The sequence below is a fragment of the Amblyomma mixtum genome, chromosome 3, assembly GCF_055824585.1.
Source record: "Amblyomma mixtum isolate Tamu chromosome 3, ASM5582458v1, whole genome shotgun sequence".
Taxonomy (NCBI): Eukaryota; Metazoa; Arthropoda; class Arachnida; order Ixodida; family Ixodidae; genus Amblyomma; species Amblyomma mixtum.
The window spans coordinates 196,132,700-196,146,529 of record NC_143014.1 but is presented as its reverse complement, the minus strand read 5'-3'; the positions used below and the strand labels follow the sequence as shown (position 1 = coordinate 196,146,529).

General features: G+C 44.0%; 1 protein-coding gene and 1 long non-coding RNA gene across 5 annotated transcripts in view; one reads left to right on the top strand and one right to left on the bottom strand.

The window, feature by feature from the left end:
* LOC149353190 (chitotriosidase-1-like) overlaps positions 1-5,737 on the bottom strand; it is a 30,034-nt gene extending 24,297 nt beyond the window's left edge. The window contains exons 1-5 of one of the 2 annotated variants that reach the window (XM_089582400.1): positions 5,317-5,737; positions 4,840-5,110; positions 4,634-4,751; positions 4,441-4,565; positions 1,069-1,198 (exon numbers count right to left, since the gene is read on the bottom strand). In XM_089582400.1, coding sequence (XP_089438526.1) covers positions 1,069-1,198; positions 4,441-4,565; positions 4,634-4,751; positions 4,840-5,110; positions 5,317-5,344 — 672 coding nt within the window. In that variant the 5' untranslated portion in view covers positions 5,345-5,737. The remainder of the gene's footprint in view (positions 1-1,068; positions 1,199-4,440; positions 4,566-4,633; positions 4,752-4,839; positions 5,111-5,316) is intronic. The other variant, XM_089582399.1, reaches the window with a different exon arrangement.
* A 1,808-nt stretch (positions 5,738-7,545) lies between these two features.
* Positions 7,546-12,587, top strand: LOC149353189 (uncharacterized). 3 transcript variants are annotated; one of them, XR_016290928.1, is made up of 5 exons: positions 7,546-10,473; positions 11,157-11,304; positions 11,417-11,567; positions 11,684-11,849; positions 12,218-12,587. It is a non-coding gene; the product is annotated as an uncharacterized LOC149353189 (long non-coding RNA). The 3 variants fall into 3 exon arrangements; XR_016290927.1 differs by lacking the exon at positions 7,546-10,473 and having other exon boundaries at positions 11,011-11,304; positions 11,417-11,532; XR_016290926.1 differs by lacking the exon at positions 7,546-10,473 and having other exon boundaries at positions 11,014-11,304.
* The last annotated feature ends 1,243 nt before the right edge of the window (positions 12,588-13,830 follow it).

Here is a 13,830-nt window from a genome sequence, read left to right as displayed (position 1 = left end):
AAAATATCATAGCAACATAGCTTAGTTTTTTCTGAATTCAACAGTATAAGATTTATTGAAATTTCACCATAAAAACATAAAGAAAACTTCTGTAAGGTTAGCCATGTTGGCAAAAAACACGAAGTGGAGAAAATTGCATTTGAAGAGTGCATGCCAGCTATTCGGAGGTTGTTGCAGAGGGCTCAGGAAACGGCAGAATGCGGCGGACGTTCTGAGAGGACTTCACAACAATGAGTAATACCAGGATGTAGGGAACAGCACCAGCTTTCGAACAAGACGAAGATGGCAGCCATCAGGAACGCGGTTGCGGGAAGCAATGAGCACAAAATTCTGCCGCGTTTCACTCCTAAACATTCATTTCGGTGCTTTGGAGGCGTCAAATATATCGATTTTTAGTAGCTAGAGGTTGAATTAGACCTTGAAACTTTGTAGGTATGCACTTTATAGTATACTAAACCTGAATATGCCAATCTGAAAAAAATGAAATTTTCGCATTACCATTTCAAGACCCACGTCTCTTAAGTGATGAAACTGAAAGATGTTATATTTAAAATAAAGTTTGGAATGTCTTATTTATTATGAGCGCATCACAATTTTTGATGTAGTTCTCATCAGCAATGATGCACTTCTATGAATGGTGCGCTACTCTGTGTGTGCTGTTGTAGAAGAGCGGCTGTCCAGCAACTACCAACCTAACAGCCTTTGCTTCATGCTATAGGTCTCCTGGCCATTTCCCAAGACAAAGGAATATGCTGAGGGTATGAACTTTTCATTCAATGCAGAGTTCACCAATTCAATGCACTGCTGGCATCATCAGTAACTGCTCATACTCCCATGACAAGATGCAGAGACTAGTGCACCAATCATGGAAGCGACACTGGAGCCGGAACAACATTGCCACTGGCATTTTTACTGCTATCACAGTAATGTTATAACCTACAAGACTAAACTTACTGGACACCTCACGTACACTGAATAGTGCCATTTACAGCAGCAACATGCAAAAGCAGCCTCTCAAGCGGACAAAATAAATACGCAGAATTAAATATATGCAAGAAAGCTATTAACCATATTCAGGGTCGCAAAGTAGCCAATTTCTCTTCTTCTCCCATACAGTGGACTGTTGTGCCCAGAGAAAGGATAATACCACTTGAAGAGATGCAGATCATAAGTCATCAGGTTAATGAAGTCCACATACCTGAAATCAAATCACAATAATATGTAAAAGACAGTGCCCCATATAGACACTTCACTCTAATAAATCTCATTTAATAATAATAAAATGCTCTATAGTGCTAACAAACGCAACAAAACCTAGGCAGGAACTCACTTCCCAGATGTAAGGCCCTTCGTTTTTGGGTTTTTTTCCCCCAGAAATTGGGGAAGGAAGCGGGAGGGGGGGGGGGGCAACAATTGAGCAATATTTTAGTTCAAATTGAAGTACAAAACTGGTTATTTGGAAAAAATTTTCATAGTTTGAGTTTTTCGGGTCCTTTTTTGCAACAAACGACAATTTACTATATGCACTTATTTTTGTGCGGGACATAAAATGCCCTATTTTTAGCGTGAAAGCTCTACTCCTTTCATACAAAGCCATGTCATGTGGATATGGAATCTGGCCTTCAAACCAGGAGGAGCAGAGGCTTGGCTCTGATGCGCCGTTCACTATATAAAAGCGTGTGACGTGCGCTTACCTTCCCACAAAGACATGGATAAGCAACGTGCCGGAACTAGTGCTTCGACGATGTATCGTCGCCGTCCAAACCAAATCATTGATATGCAATAAAGTTTAATCAAAGCTGAACCATGTCCAACTATGCTTAACAGAGCTTTCGCTCGTCTTACTAGGTTCAGCCAGGTTGAACCACAGCTAATTTTTTGCTCAATACTTAACAAAAAAACATGGAAATGACAGGTTGCATAGAAAAAGCTGTTCACCAAATTTCATTTTTCTCATCTATTTCATTTTGTCGCGTAAACTGTCAACCTCCTATGCAGCACTTATTGTGCATACAAGACCTGCCTGCCTTGTACACTGTGAAAACAGTTTTTAAACTTCAGAGAGGCCATTTTAAATGGGCAAAAGCCCTGGAGCAGGATATTGCTAGCATGGCTAGTGCTTAATACATGATGCTGAATAAATGCGTGGTTAGTACCCTTGTTTTGCCCTCTCACTTCTCAAAGTTTCTTTTCAAAGAGATCCTCAAATTAAGCCCAGTCATAAATAACAAGCGTTAAAAGAGGTTTAAGATCGCCAGTTGAACGTACGCTCCTCTGGAATAAGCAGAAGACATCCTCCAGTTTTTGTGTAGTGTCAACTTTGTTCAGGAAAACATAGGTTCCTACGCCTTTCATATATATGTCTTAATGAGTTCCCCATCCTCTTGCCCTGCTGTGTACTCTAGAAAGGGCATTTTTGAGGAGAAATTGGGTATAACCAGATTTTTTAAAAACATGTTCGGGGTGCAAGAATCAAGAAAAATCGGGTTTGACCCAAAAATGACGGGCTAGATGTTAAAATGTGGTGTGTGTGTGTGTTAAAAACATTTATTGCACAATGCATAATGAAAGCAGGTTGTAACTGCATTCATAAGGTTAGTCTTGATGTTTTCATGAAACTTAGTTTCTATCTGACATCAAACTGAGGTTGAGCAGCACAGTTGTTGGACGCCTCCCTCAGCCACCAAGACCGCTTCCAGCATGGCTCACTTGCAGTGTGGCCCAACCGACACAGCTTTCTCAGAAATGCAAGACTGGAAATGAATGCAAGGCAGAGACGAAAGAAATCCTCCTAAATGGGTAAAAGGAAAGCACCGGCACTGTTCATGTGCATGGCTTTGGCCAAAAATGAATGAGATGTCTTGCCTGCGCACAAAGAACCTGCACAGGTGTGGGACACCTGCTACAGAGTCAGTCTATGTACTCTCTGTAGTTCATTTTCTTTTTTTATGGCACACGCCTAACCTGGCATTTATGTTTACTTTAACGAGATCATCATTAGCACAGAGAGTAATAGAAAGGAGGCAGGTACAACAATAACTACAGGTGGTTCTTTGATACAAATCAACCTACAGTTAAAGAGTGCTGTATAGCATGCAAGCTTCAACTAAACTGCATTTGAGCACCAAGGTTTCAATAAGCATGCATGTGAGGGTTCAATGCAATTCAGCCAAAGCTAGCATGCTCTCAGCAAAAGTTTGATTACAGTTGTAGGTTGCACCCCCTCCCCTAGTTTTAGCGAATACTTGTGGAAAAAAGGTTTACCTTTATTTGAATATATATATATAGAACATGAATATATATATATAGAATATATATATATGAACTCTAATGTAGCCTACTACATTTTACTTACTGCAGTTACCAACAATTCATGCTATGACCGCAACTGTATGATTTGTGCCACGCACCTAAAAATGCAGCTAGTTATAAAATTACAGGAGTAGCAACATACAATCTTTTTTAGAGCTTGTGTAAAATCCAGTCCCCCATATAGACACTTCACTCTAATAAAACTCATTTAATAATAATAAAATGTTATGAGGAAAGGAAGGGTGCGGAAACTGGCTCACTCTCGGTGAACACCTCAAGCACCTTGAGGAAAGGGATGGAGGAAAGAAGGGAGAGAGAAAGAGGTGCTCTGCGAGGGCCAACATGGCAGCAATAACCAGTGGACTGCCAGACTAGGTGGCCCACCTACATGCTCAAAGAAGATTCTATCAATAAAGTTGTTTTCAATCAATCCAGAATAATTTGACCATCTGAGGTTCTTTATGTGCACTGACATCGCACATCACATGGACGCCTTTCACATTTTGCCTTCTTTGAAATGCAGCAGCTGCAGCCACGAAGAAAGGCAACTCCAGATTTTCATTGCTCCTTTTTAACTGAACAATATGTGAATCACACCAGCAGACCTGCAACAGCCCCACACATCAATCACATCACTTGCTTACACATTTCAAGGCATTTTATTACACTCTGCATTATCTCCATTCTTCAAAAGTGGACAGAACACCTTTCAGTTATAACTAATCAGTGATAATTGTAAGGAATGACGCGAAACATAATATGCACTTGCTTAAACACTGTCCTGCACTGGGGAGAGCAAAGTAGATTTATGGTGGGCTGTTGAGGATGAAAAAGCAAGAGCTGTGGAACAAATTTTCTTGAGACACAGATACAGCAGTGCACAGACATGTGCACACCTTTAAATTCCAAAACACATGCATTAGCTAAAAGGCCTTGGTCTTTTTACATGAACCTGGTGCTTTGTTAACTTCTGTAGATGGGTGTACATGCAACACACAACTTTTCCGAATGCACTGCCTATCATTTTTCCCAAACACTGGGTGTCAGCAGAGAGAAACGAGATTTGCATTACCGTGCACTTGGCCTCATGAAGGCAAAAGAAGTGGTACAAGAAAAAAATATTCTTACCTCTCGATCTCTGGAATATCATAGGAGGCTTTCACAAGCACTGACTGGGCAGCAACTGCTGCAGACAGAATGAGTGACTGTCGTCCCGAAGCCTTTGCCTCGTCGTCGAATGCAGTTCGCAATTTCTAAATAAAAAAAGTCAACATTACAATTTTATTTAGTCTAAACTAAGCACCCATCCCCACATGAATACCTGCAAAAGTCTGGTGAAATGGGCCTTGCCATTACGAATATCCATGGGAAATTCCCAATCAATGTCAATGCCATCTAAATTGTTTCCCCTCAGGGTTTCGACTACAGAGGCAACGAATCTGTCAAACAAAAAAATATCGCGAATTGTTTTGCATGGGCGCACTTATGTGATTGAAAAACTCAAACGACAACAAAGCAATTACACACCTGTCCGTATTTGAGGGGTCGGCCACCATGTCGTGAAAAGACTGTGAGTGGGACCCGCCGCCAACTGACAACATGACTTTCAAATGAGGATTCTTCGCCTTGAGGCCGGCAACAACACGATAGGACGACTCCCCGTCCGTGGACCCTTTGCTGAGGACGCTGTCCTCGACATCGGTGAAGCCCAAAATAAGGTGTGTGCACAAGCTGGTGTCAATATCATCCGGCTTAAGATTGGACTTATCCCATGAATAGTAAGACACGGTCAGAAAACCTGCAACAGACACGAAGGCGACTGTACCAATCAAGCATATACTAGGCACAAATCAAGGATATCTACAGCCGTACCAGGCAGTTTCCATACCCCAACCTGCACTGTAAATACAAAGACTTAGCTCATCTGCATTCACAACAATGTCGTTTCGAAAAACCGCGCAACGACCGCTAACAAAAAGTAAACACAGGCGCGCCAAAACATACTTTGGTTTTGGTTAGACATGGGCGTCATCGCTTGTTGGTTGCAGGAACTGCGAGTCGTCACTGAAAGTGTATGTATGTATACTTCACCGACTTCACCGCTTCCACTCGCACTACACTTTCACATTTCTTCAACACTACAGTGAATACCAGCTACGCAACGGCAAGCAGTTCGATTGTACCGTAATACGCTATGGCCTCATTTTAGCAAAGGCGGAGCTGGAACCACTGCAGCTCTCGACTCCAGCAGCAGCAGCGCGGTCGACAACAGCCAACGCCCATAAAAGAATACAACTAACAAAAGTACGCCTACAGCATGGTGGACGGAAAAACTCCATGGCCTACAGAGTTATGGCAGTTATGGTACTTTATGGTACAGTGTAGTTATGGTCAGAGCTCTGGTTATGATGAGGTTTTAATAAGGAACTATCGCATGAAGCTAATAAAGGCTGAAAGCTGGGCTACCTCTCTAGCATGTGACGTACCACCCTGTGCAGAAAAATTAATTACGATTTAACCCTGTTCGTGGATGTATTATATGCGCGATAGCACTTTTCTGCCCCTAAACGTTGATGTTGACATCGACCACACATCTCCACAGTATTTTTCATGACCAGCTCTGGGTGGCGTTGTGGGTTAGGCTCGCGTAGGCTCGCGTAAAGATTGTGCGCAGTGGCCGCTCGCGCGCACTTATTTTCGGACAATGCTTGGACATTGCGGCGCGAACTTGATTACATTTGTATTTTGTAGATAGTGTACAAAAAAGCTCTCCCCTGTCCTTTCTTCCTTTCCCTTTCATTTCCGCTGGCTGCAGCTCGGGTGCTTAAGATTTCTTAACTTTTTTTATTTTTAAAAATAAACCACTACCACCACCACCAATGAACGGAGAACTGGCTTGCGAGGCTCGCGTGAAGTCACTGGGCTCGAGCGTGTCGTCTGCTACTACCTGCTAGAGGTGCGTCGGCAGGCCATGGGCAGGCGGCGGTTCACGTGCGTACAAAAACGTATTAAAGGAATAAAAACGTAGTTTTCGCCTTGCTCTTGGATTACTGACACAACACAGTTTAGCAGTATTGAAAACCACAATCTTACCCGGGCACGTTAAATACGCGTTGGCAAGTAGCTGATGACATGCACATATATGTGCATTCAATAAAGTACACCTGCCTTCAAACGATATTATTAAAAAAAACTGCTGCAACTGACATGCTCATTATATTTCTGTCTTGACAAGTTAAAGAGGCGAGGGATACTGAACTCTCAAAATTAAAAAAGGGCGACAGTACTCGAGAAATTTGGGTTTTCATTTTTAAAAATAATTTTCTCCAAGTTTTTTTATCGCAGGAAATTGATTCACGGCGAACTGGTCAAGATTAGCCGGCTCCAAATATTTAATAATTAATACACACCTATGAACCATTCTGATCACTCATATAACATTTTCTGAGAGGAGTTTCTGCTTGTAGAGAGCTTTTAAGACTGCCTGCTTTATGTGATCACGCGCGCACACGAGAGCATGGGCGAAGGAAGCACAAAAGAGGAAGAAGCATGTGCGAAATCTAGTGTCCAGAGTTCTCTTTTTATCCTTTTCGTGAGAAACCTTTCCAATTAACCCCTAACAATCTCGGTATTTTTTTCTTGCAAGACAGGCATGAGATTTCAAGGCGGCCTTTGAGTTTGGAACACCGCAAAAAAGCTCGTTTCGACTTCCTACAGCCGCAAGTTCCAGGGACCTGATATACCGACTGTTGTGTCAATCAGAGAAAATCGAAAAAAAAAATCCCTCGGCCTAACCGCCCGCTTGTTAGGGCTCAAAATTTGCACAAATGTGGCATTTGGCGGTCAGTTTTGTTTATTACGTATGGGTGAAGTACTTGCTTCAAAAATCTTCATCGCCTGTGGCGATCGTGAACCAAAACTGCGAGCTTTCACAGGATGGATGGATGGATGGATGGATAGATGGGTGGATGGAAGATAGCAGCGTCCTCTTTCAAACGGAGTGGTGGCAGTGGCCACCATACTTCGCTTTTTTCTTTATTTTTCTTTAACTGTGTTGAAAATTATTAAAATTCGTTAATTTCTAACAATACGGTTTCCTATACTTATAACCTTATGTCATCTCTCTGCTTTTGAGCCACCAATCTTCCAATCACAATTGTTGCTAACTTCCACCACAGATTTATTTACATGACCTTTGTTGTATCTCCAAACCCTAGAGCCTCAGGAAGAGTGACTGTGCCTGCATCGATTTCCGGATGGAAACTATCACATTTGAATATGAGGTACGTGTTCAATGGTTTCTACAGATTTACCACACACGTACAGCACTTGTGCCATCTCCTTTGTTAAATTTCATTTTATAGCTGCGCGTTCTAGGACACCCTGACCTAGCTTTAAGGGCATGCACAGCCTTGAATTATCGCAGAACGATTCCTTCCTGATCTGCCTTTTTCCAGAATCATATAGTTCTAGACTATGCTTCTTTTCCATTGAATTAATCCAATTTTTACCTTCTCCGTTTTTAACCTGTCGTTTAATGCTCTTTCTTTCTCCGTCCTCGTGCCCAGCATACTTACTGGTTAGCTTCCTACTTCCTATAGTTCTTTTCCGCCGTTGCGAGTCAACGCTCTTTCTGTATAAGTATTTAAAGCTGCCCACCTGTTATCATCCACTAGTATTTTACTCTGAGCTTCCCGTGCTTCGAACGATGCCCAGCCCACATCCCACACTGCCTCGTTCGTGGTTTTGCCGTGGGCACCTATAATATATTAACACTGTAATAAGATTATGGCGCTAATCTTCCAACAGCTCTCTGATTTACTTCTAATCTCGAACGAACTTCTTAAGCACAGAACCGCATTCCCGAAAGTAAGCCCCGTCCCCATTATTAATTTCCAAATACCTCTCAAATTAATATTTGTTCTGCCTCCATAATGCCCCATGTTTCATTATCCCGGCATCTCTTCGTCCTTTGCCCTACTGTTCATGCTTTTCCGTGCACATCTGCCCTTCGTTTAACCATATCCCAAGATATTTGCATCCGGCCACTCTGGGTATTTCGTGGTCTTGTATTGTAAGCACCTGATCAGTTGTGTCGTTGAAAATTATTACACCGGACTTAGTCACGCTAAAACTGAAACCTAGAGCGTTTCCTTCGTCTCCAAAACAATTAACCAGAATCTGCACATCTTCCTGGCCAGCACAATATCGTCCGCATACATTGAACCCAGGAGCCGTTGCTCAACGACATTTCCCCCTAATCTGCACAACAGATTATAACCTAGATTATTTCCTTGTAGCCTCCTTTCCATATTTATCACATAAAGCATGAACAGCAGCGCTGACAGAGGACAACCTTGTCCTAATCCTGTGTACCTCCACTGTTTTACTTCTATCCTTTCCCATGTAATTTCAACTTTATTATCTCGGTATATTTTCTGTAGAAAATCAGTTACCTCAGGAATCCTAACTCGTCTTTTTGCCGCGGTAACTCGATCTACACGTTCCGAGCATTCTTAGAAACTTCGAATTGTTGCCCTTGTTAAGATCGGAGTACACGGGCCTGCGAAGAATTACTTCCAGACGTGAGTCATCGTGAAGCAAGATGCTGCGAGAGAGCGAGAAAGTCCAGCACCCCCCCCCCCCCCCCCCCCTCCCCTCGTGGGTGGTACCACCAGCGTCCTCAACTGCCTATCCGACTGGACAGCGTTCTTCGAACTTTATTCCCCACTCAGGGATCTGGGGAACAGGAACCTTATTCTCATTGTCCTGCTAGCGTGACAATGCAGGGAGTGGCAGATGAAAGGGGATAGTCCCCTCTGTCCATAGTCGGGGATAGACCCCTCTCTCCATTGTGGCACCGCTCCCTGCATTGTCACCCTAGCAGGGTCATGAGAATCGGCCGACGCCATTGGATGGAAGGGGGTCCTCTGACGGGGAAAAGCCGCTTCGTTCTTAAGTTTGTGGGGTTTTAAATGGGGAGGATATAAATACGTTCTCCCCGTTTAACCGCGGCTGACCCAGTTCAAAACCGCCCGGACCCCACCCCGTGGTCGCAAGCGCTACCGAGCGCTCGCCGACCACGACGGGCCTTCCCACGAAACACAAAACGTCTTACGAACGTCTCGGAACAGCTTCAAACGACTACAAACGTCTTGCGCTGTGTTCAAACGTCTCATAGATGTCGACAAGAAGAAGTTTCCTCTGCGACGTCTCTTAAACAGCTGCAGTCAGACGTTTGCTGTGAAACTTCTGTGAAACATCTGTAGTCAGATGTTTTCTAGACTTGTTTCTAACGTGGAACTTGAGACCACGTCAAGGAGATGCGCCAGCAATCAGCAGAGAGTTGCCACCGTGGATTAAACATGCTGTAAATCACGGAACATAAATTAGATGGCTCTCCTGCTTGACGTTTCGAAGAGCAGGCGCGCCGGTGCAAAGACCGCTCATAGTATTCGAACACAGAAAGCGCGTTTTCTCCTACGGAGCCCGAATCACGTTCCACATCGAGTGCACCTAACCCGCCACTCGTAAGGCTGGATTTAGGGAACATATAATGGCCCTGAAAGCCGACGGTAGTTACGCGAGTGAAAAAATTTGCTTCATGTTGCGAACGCCTCTGTTACGCCTCGGCTAGCTGGCGGCAGCATGCGGATTGACAGGCGCAGCGCACGCTGCCTTCGCCGCCTTCGCCGTACTCGCTCGCGCGGTTTATCGCGCAGATCACCCGCGTGCTATCTTTTCGTGGCGGCGTATCTTGGAGGCAATCTTTCTTGAGTCACGCCGCAGCTTACTGCTTGGTATCGCTCCGCACGGTGGCGATGCAGGCTAGTTTGCCAAAGTGGTTTTAACCGTTTCAAGCAGAAAGAAATCTTTGTGCAAGCTGCAAGTGCTTAGTTTTACATGAAAGTATTAGATTCAATTTGTTTTTGGTTCTTTGATGATTTGTTTATTTTTTCGTTTAGAAATTTAGTACTTCATTTGGCCATTTAGCGTTGCGCGCGAAGTGGATGCTGCGTACTACCTTGTTACGTTTCGCTGCGCACTTTTTTCCGCGCTGGTTGGCACTTCACGCCGCTGCAGTTCGCAGTTTCCCCTTTTTTCTGCAGTATCGTTTACTGCCAGTGTTGCACTGAGATGTGAGCCTCGTTTTCCGCAAAAGTGAGTAACCTTCCATTTCTTTTCTGTGGTGATAGTGTCGGCCTTGCTTTAGCTAAGCCTCTAACGCGCCTGATTGAACGGTCGGCTAGTGTGTCACTCCTTTGGTTTACAAATTATTGAACAGTATCAGCCAGTGCTTTACATACTAAAGTGCTATTTGAGCTTTTGCTAAGTGGATACAGCTAGGCTGCTCTCGCATGCGAGTTGCTTTCTTTACCAAGGCGGTGAAGGTGAACGTGACAAAGCTTCAAACCAACCAGCTTTGTTTAAGCGTACGTTGATAAGGCGCGAATTTTTTCCTAGACATTGATTAAAGTCTGTGCTCTATTGCATTCTGGCAGGGTTTTATTCTTGCCAAGGACTCTCATCTCGCCACTTGTGTGCTCCAATTCTTCTTGCTGTGATTGCCGTCAGTGAATCTCGCGTTAAAAACGCTTTGGTTATCTTCACTATGGTATTTGTTTGGGCTAGTCGGTACATTGTTAAAACTGAAGGCACAGCGCACGAAGGACCTGTCCTGTCCTTCGTGCGCTGTGCCTTCAGTTTTTGGTTATCTTAACTGCGTCAAGCTTTTATTTCATTACGATTGAGAGCTCCGGCACAAAGGTAGTTTACTCAGTGGTGCTGCTCTGTATGTGTGCAGGCTGTTTGACAGTGCAGTGAAGTACTACGGCTCTTTGCAGGCATGGCAGCTTTTATTTTTTGGAAAACCATTGCGCCGTGCACAGCTGGCGTTGTCCCTGCTTCAGTGTGTGCACTTCGTTTTGGGTACAGGCTATTCAACAGAGGTTTTCAGAGGACCTCCTTGCCTGCTCAACTTCTCAAGTTTTGGTAAGCACGCTTTGCAGCTGACACCTTTTCTTTCAGTACATGATTTCTTGTATAGGTCTAGGCTGTTTGCTCATGTTCATTCCACAAGCCCCATTATTTGTTTGTCCTTCAGAACCCCAACTGTTGGCCGGAGGAGCAAGGACCTGGTCTAGTTTCACGCAAATTAATAGCAGCACCTTGTACTTGGTTGTTCAGAAGACTTGGCCTGGAGATTGTTTCAGTTCTGAGGTGGGAATCTGGACAAATGCTTCTTATGCAGTGGTGTAAGTAATCTCTTGCCCGCTGTTTGAGCTTCATCGTACAGATTAGAGAGGGCTTGTTTGGCAATGCAGTGTTAGGAACCTTATACACACGCACTTTTATTTGTCTTATCTTTCAGATGTGCCCCTGTGTGGCTGTCAAGGAAAGGTCCAAGATTTAACGCATGTCTGGTGTATACTGAAGTGATACAGGTATTACCAGGACAGCAGCATCTCTGCTATGTTTTCGTGCGACGGTGCAAGATGTCAACCATCAACCACTTTTGATTCAGCCACATCTTGCAGGTAAGAGAAAGCCTGTTTGCAAGATGCAGCTTAGGAGGTTCTGTGATTACAGTGTGCATCACAGTAAGGCAGTGCACTTGCTATTGACTGCTTGGCTTTCAGTGTACATGCATGCTGTTTGAATTTTGCGTCTGTTAAAGGCCTCCACAGTGATTGACTTCTTGAGTTTATGGTGAGCCGTTGCACTCTGCTGAAATGCCGCTTGTAATGACATCATATGCCTATGTTTTTGGTTAGCTTATTTTATTGCCTGTACTGTCACTCCTTGCCATTTTCTGGTCTTATTTGCTTCCGACTCCTCATTGGCCCTTCTACATGCGCCTGACTGACTGTGCTTTTTGGTTACTCTAATTTTTTCACTTCTGCAGGCTGCTGAACAGAACTGGATTTGACTTCCCCTTGTTACCGTCTAGTTGGCATACTCCTTGCAAGAAAAACGATGTTTGGAACACCTAGCGAGCTCTTCACTGGCGTCCACATCACAGCAACTTGATCATCAACGCATCCGTTGTGAACAAGGCCTGGGGCCGAATGAATTTTTGATTTAACAATTGGTTGCTGTTCGACACTTTCCCGCCATCCAAGTGCTTACCATTGTAATGTCTGCCAAACCAGTGAAGCTACCTCCTCCATGGCTTCTAACATTAATTTCCTGGTCCCTTTCTTTTTTTGTGTGGGTGTATGCACTGGATTCAATAAAGAGTAACGCAGTGACTGAAAAGTGTGCTAGCACATGCATTTATGGCTCATTACTACAGACATACATCCCTTGTAATGTGGGCTCATTGTTCGGGTCATTGCAAATCAGCTTTGAGTTCATTTTTGAGTGGTGTATACCAGAAAAATGAACTATAACATTTTTAAAGCTTTAGAGGGTTTAAAGGCAGCACTAAAAATCATTCTTGAAATGCGTAAGATATTACAGGCACCCATTTCGGAAAAAAAAGGAACGTCTAAAAAAATTCTAGAAAAGTTCTACCTCAGAAGTTTTCTAGCCGTATACAAGCGTAGCGTTAGCAGAGCTAATAGAGGGCTAGTAAACGTCTAAGTCTAAAAAACTGCTTAGATGAAACTTCTTCTAGATGTCAAGCTTTTTTTTTTCGAGACTTTTTTTAGACGTCTATTAGCGCTTTTTGTGTTTCGTGGGTTGCTCTGCGGGAATAAAGGAACGACACACTGGCTGACACAAACAAGGCATTTATTGCTACAACAACAATAACGCCAACTCTCAGCAAAATACACTGAGGAATCGAGGATGTCCGACTCACCAGCACGGTTACGAGCGAATGTTCGCCCACGGTAGGGTAGAGGGAAAACTCCGAGGCCGGACGGGACGGGTTTAGTCCGCTGTAAAAAACAAGCAAAACGTATTCGTCCGCCTCGCGTCGTGGCTGAGTGGTACGAGGAGAAAGACGAAGACGGCGTTCCGACACCGTACCTTGGCAAATTACTTTGGTCTTGGATGTCAGCAAACGGCGTGTGCTGTTACAATAGTCGCGCCATAACTTACATGAGGGCTAATTCTCGATCAGCTATTGATTTAACGCTAGCAGTTAATGGTACAGCGGTATCTTCGTGGTGTACAGTTGACTGCGGTACGTCCAGTGACCACTCTCCAATCACTTTCACTATTGCGTGCAGTCCAGTCAGGGCGACTGGTTCGCCACAAAAATTTATAAATACTACACTGTTCAAGAATCTCCTAGGTGAGACCCTCTCGTCTGTTGCCCCCTCCGGTAAATCTGACGGGGGCCCTCGGGTATTAAATTCTGTGTTAGACGCCTCTCGGCGAGCAGTCTTTACAGTCCGGTCAGGCGTTGTAAATAAGACTCCTTCCAGTTGGTGGAATGACGACTGCGAAAAAGCCTATCGTCGAAGGAAAGCTGCATGGAAGAGTCTAACGCACAACCAGTGCCCAAAGAACTGGATAAATTACAAATTCTTTGCAGCCTATTTTAAAAGAACAATATCTAAGGCTAAG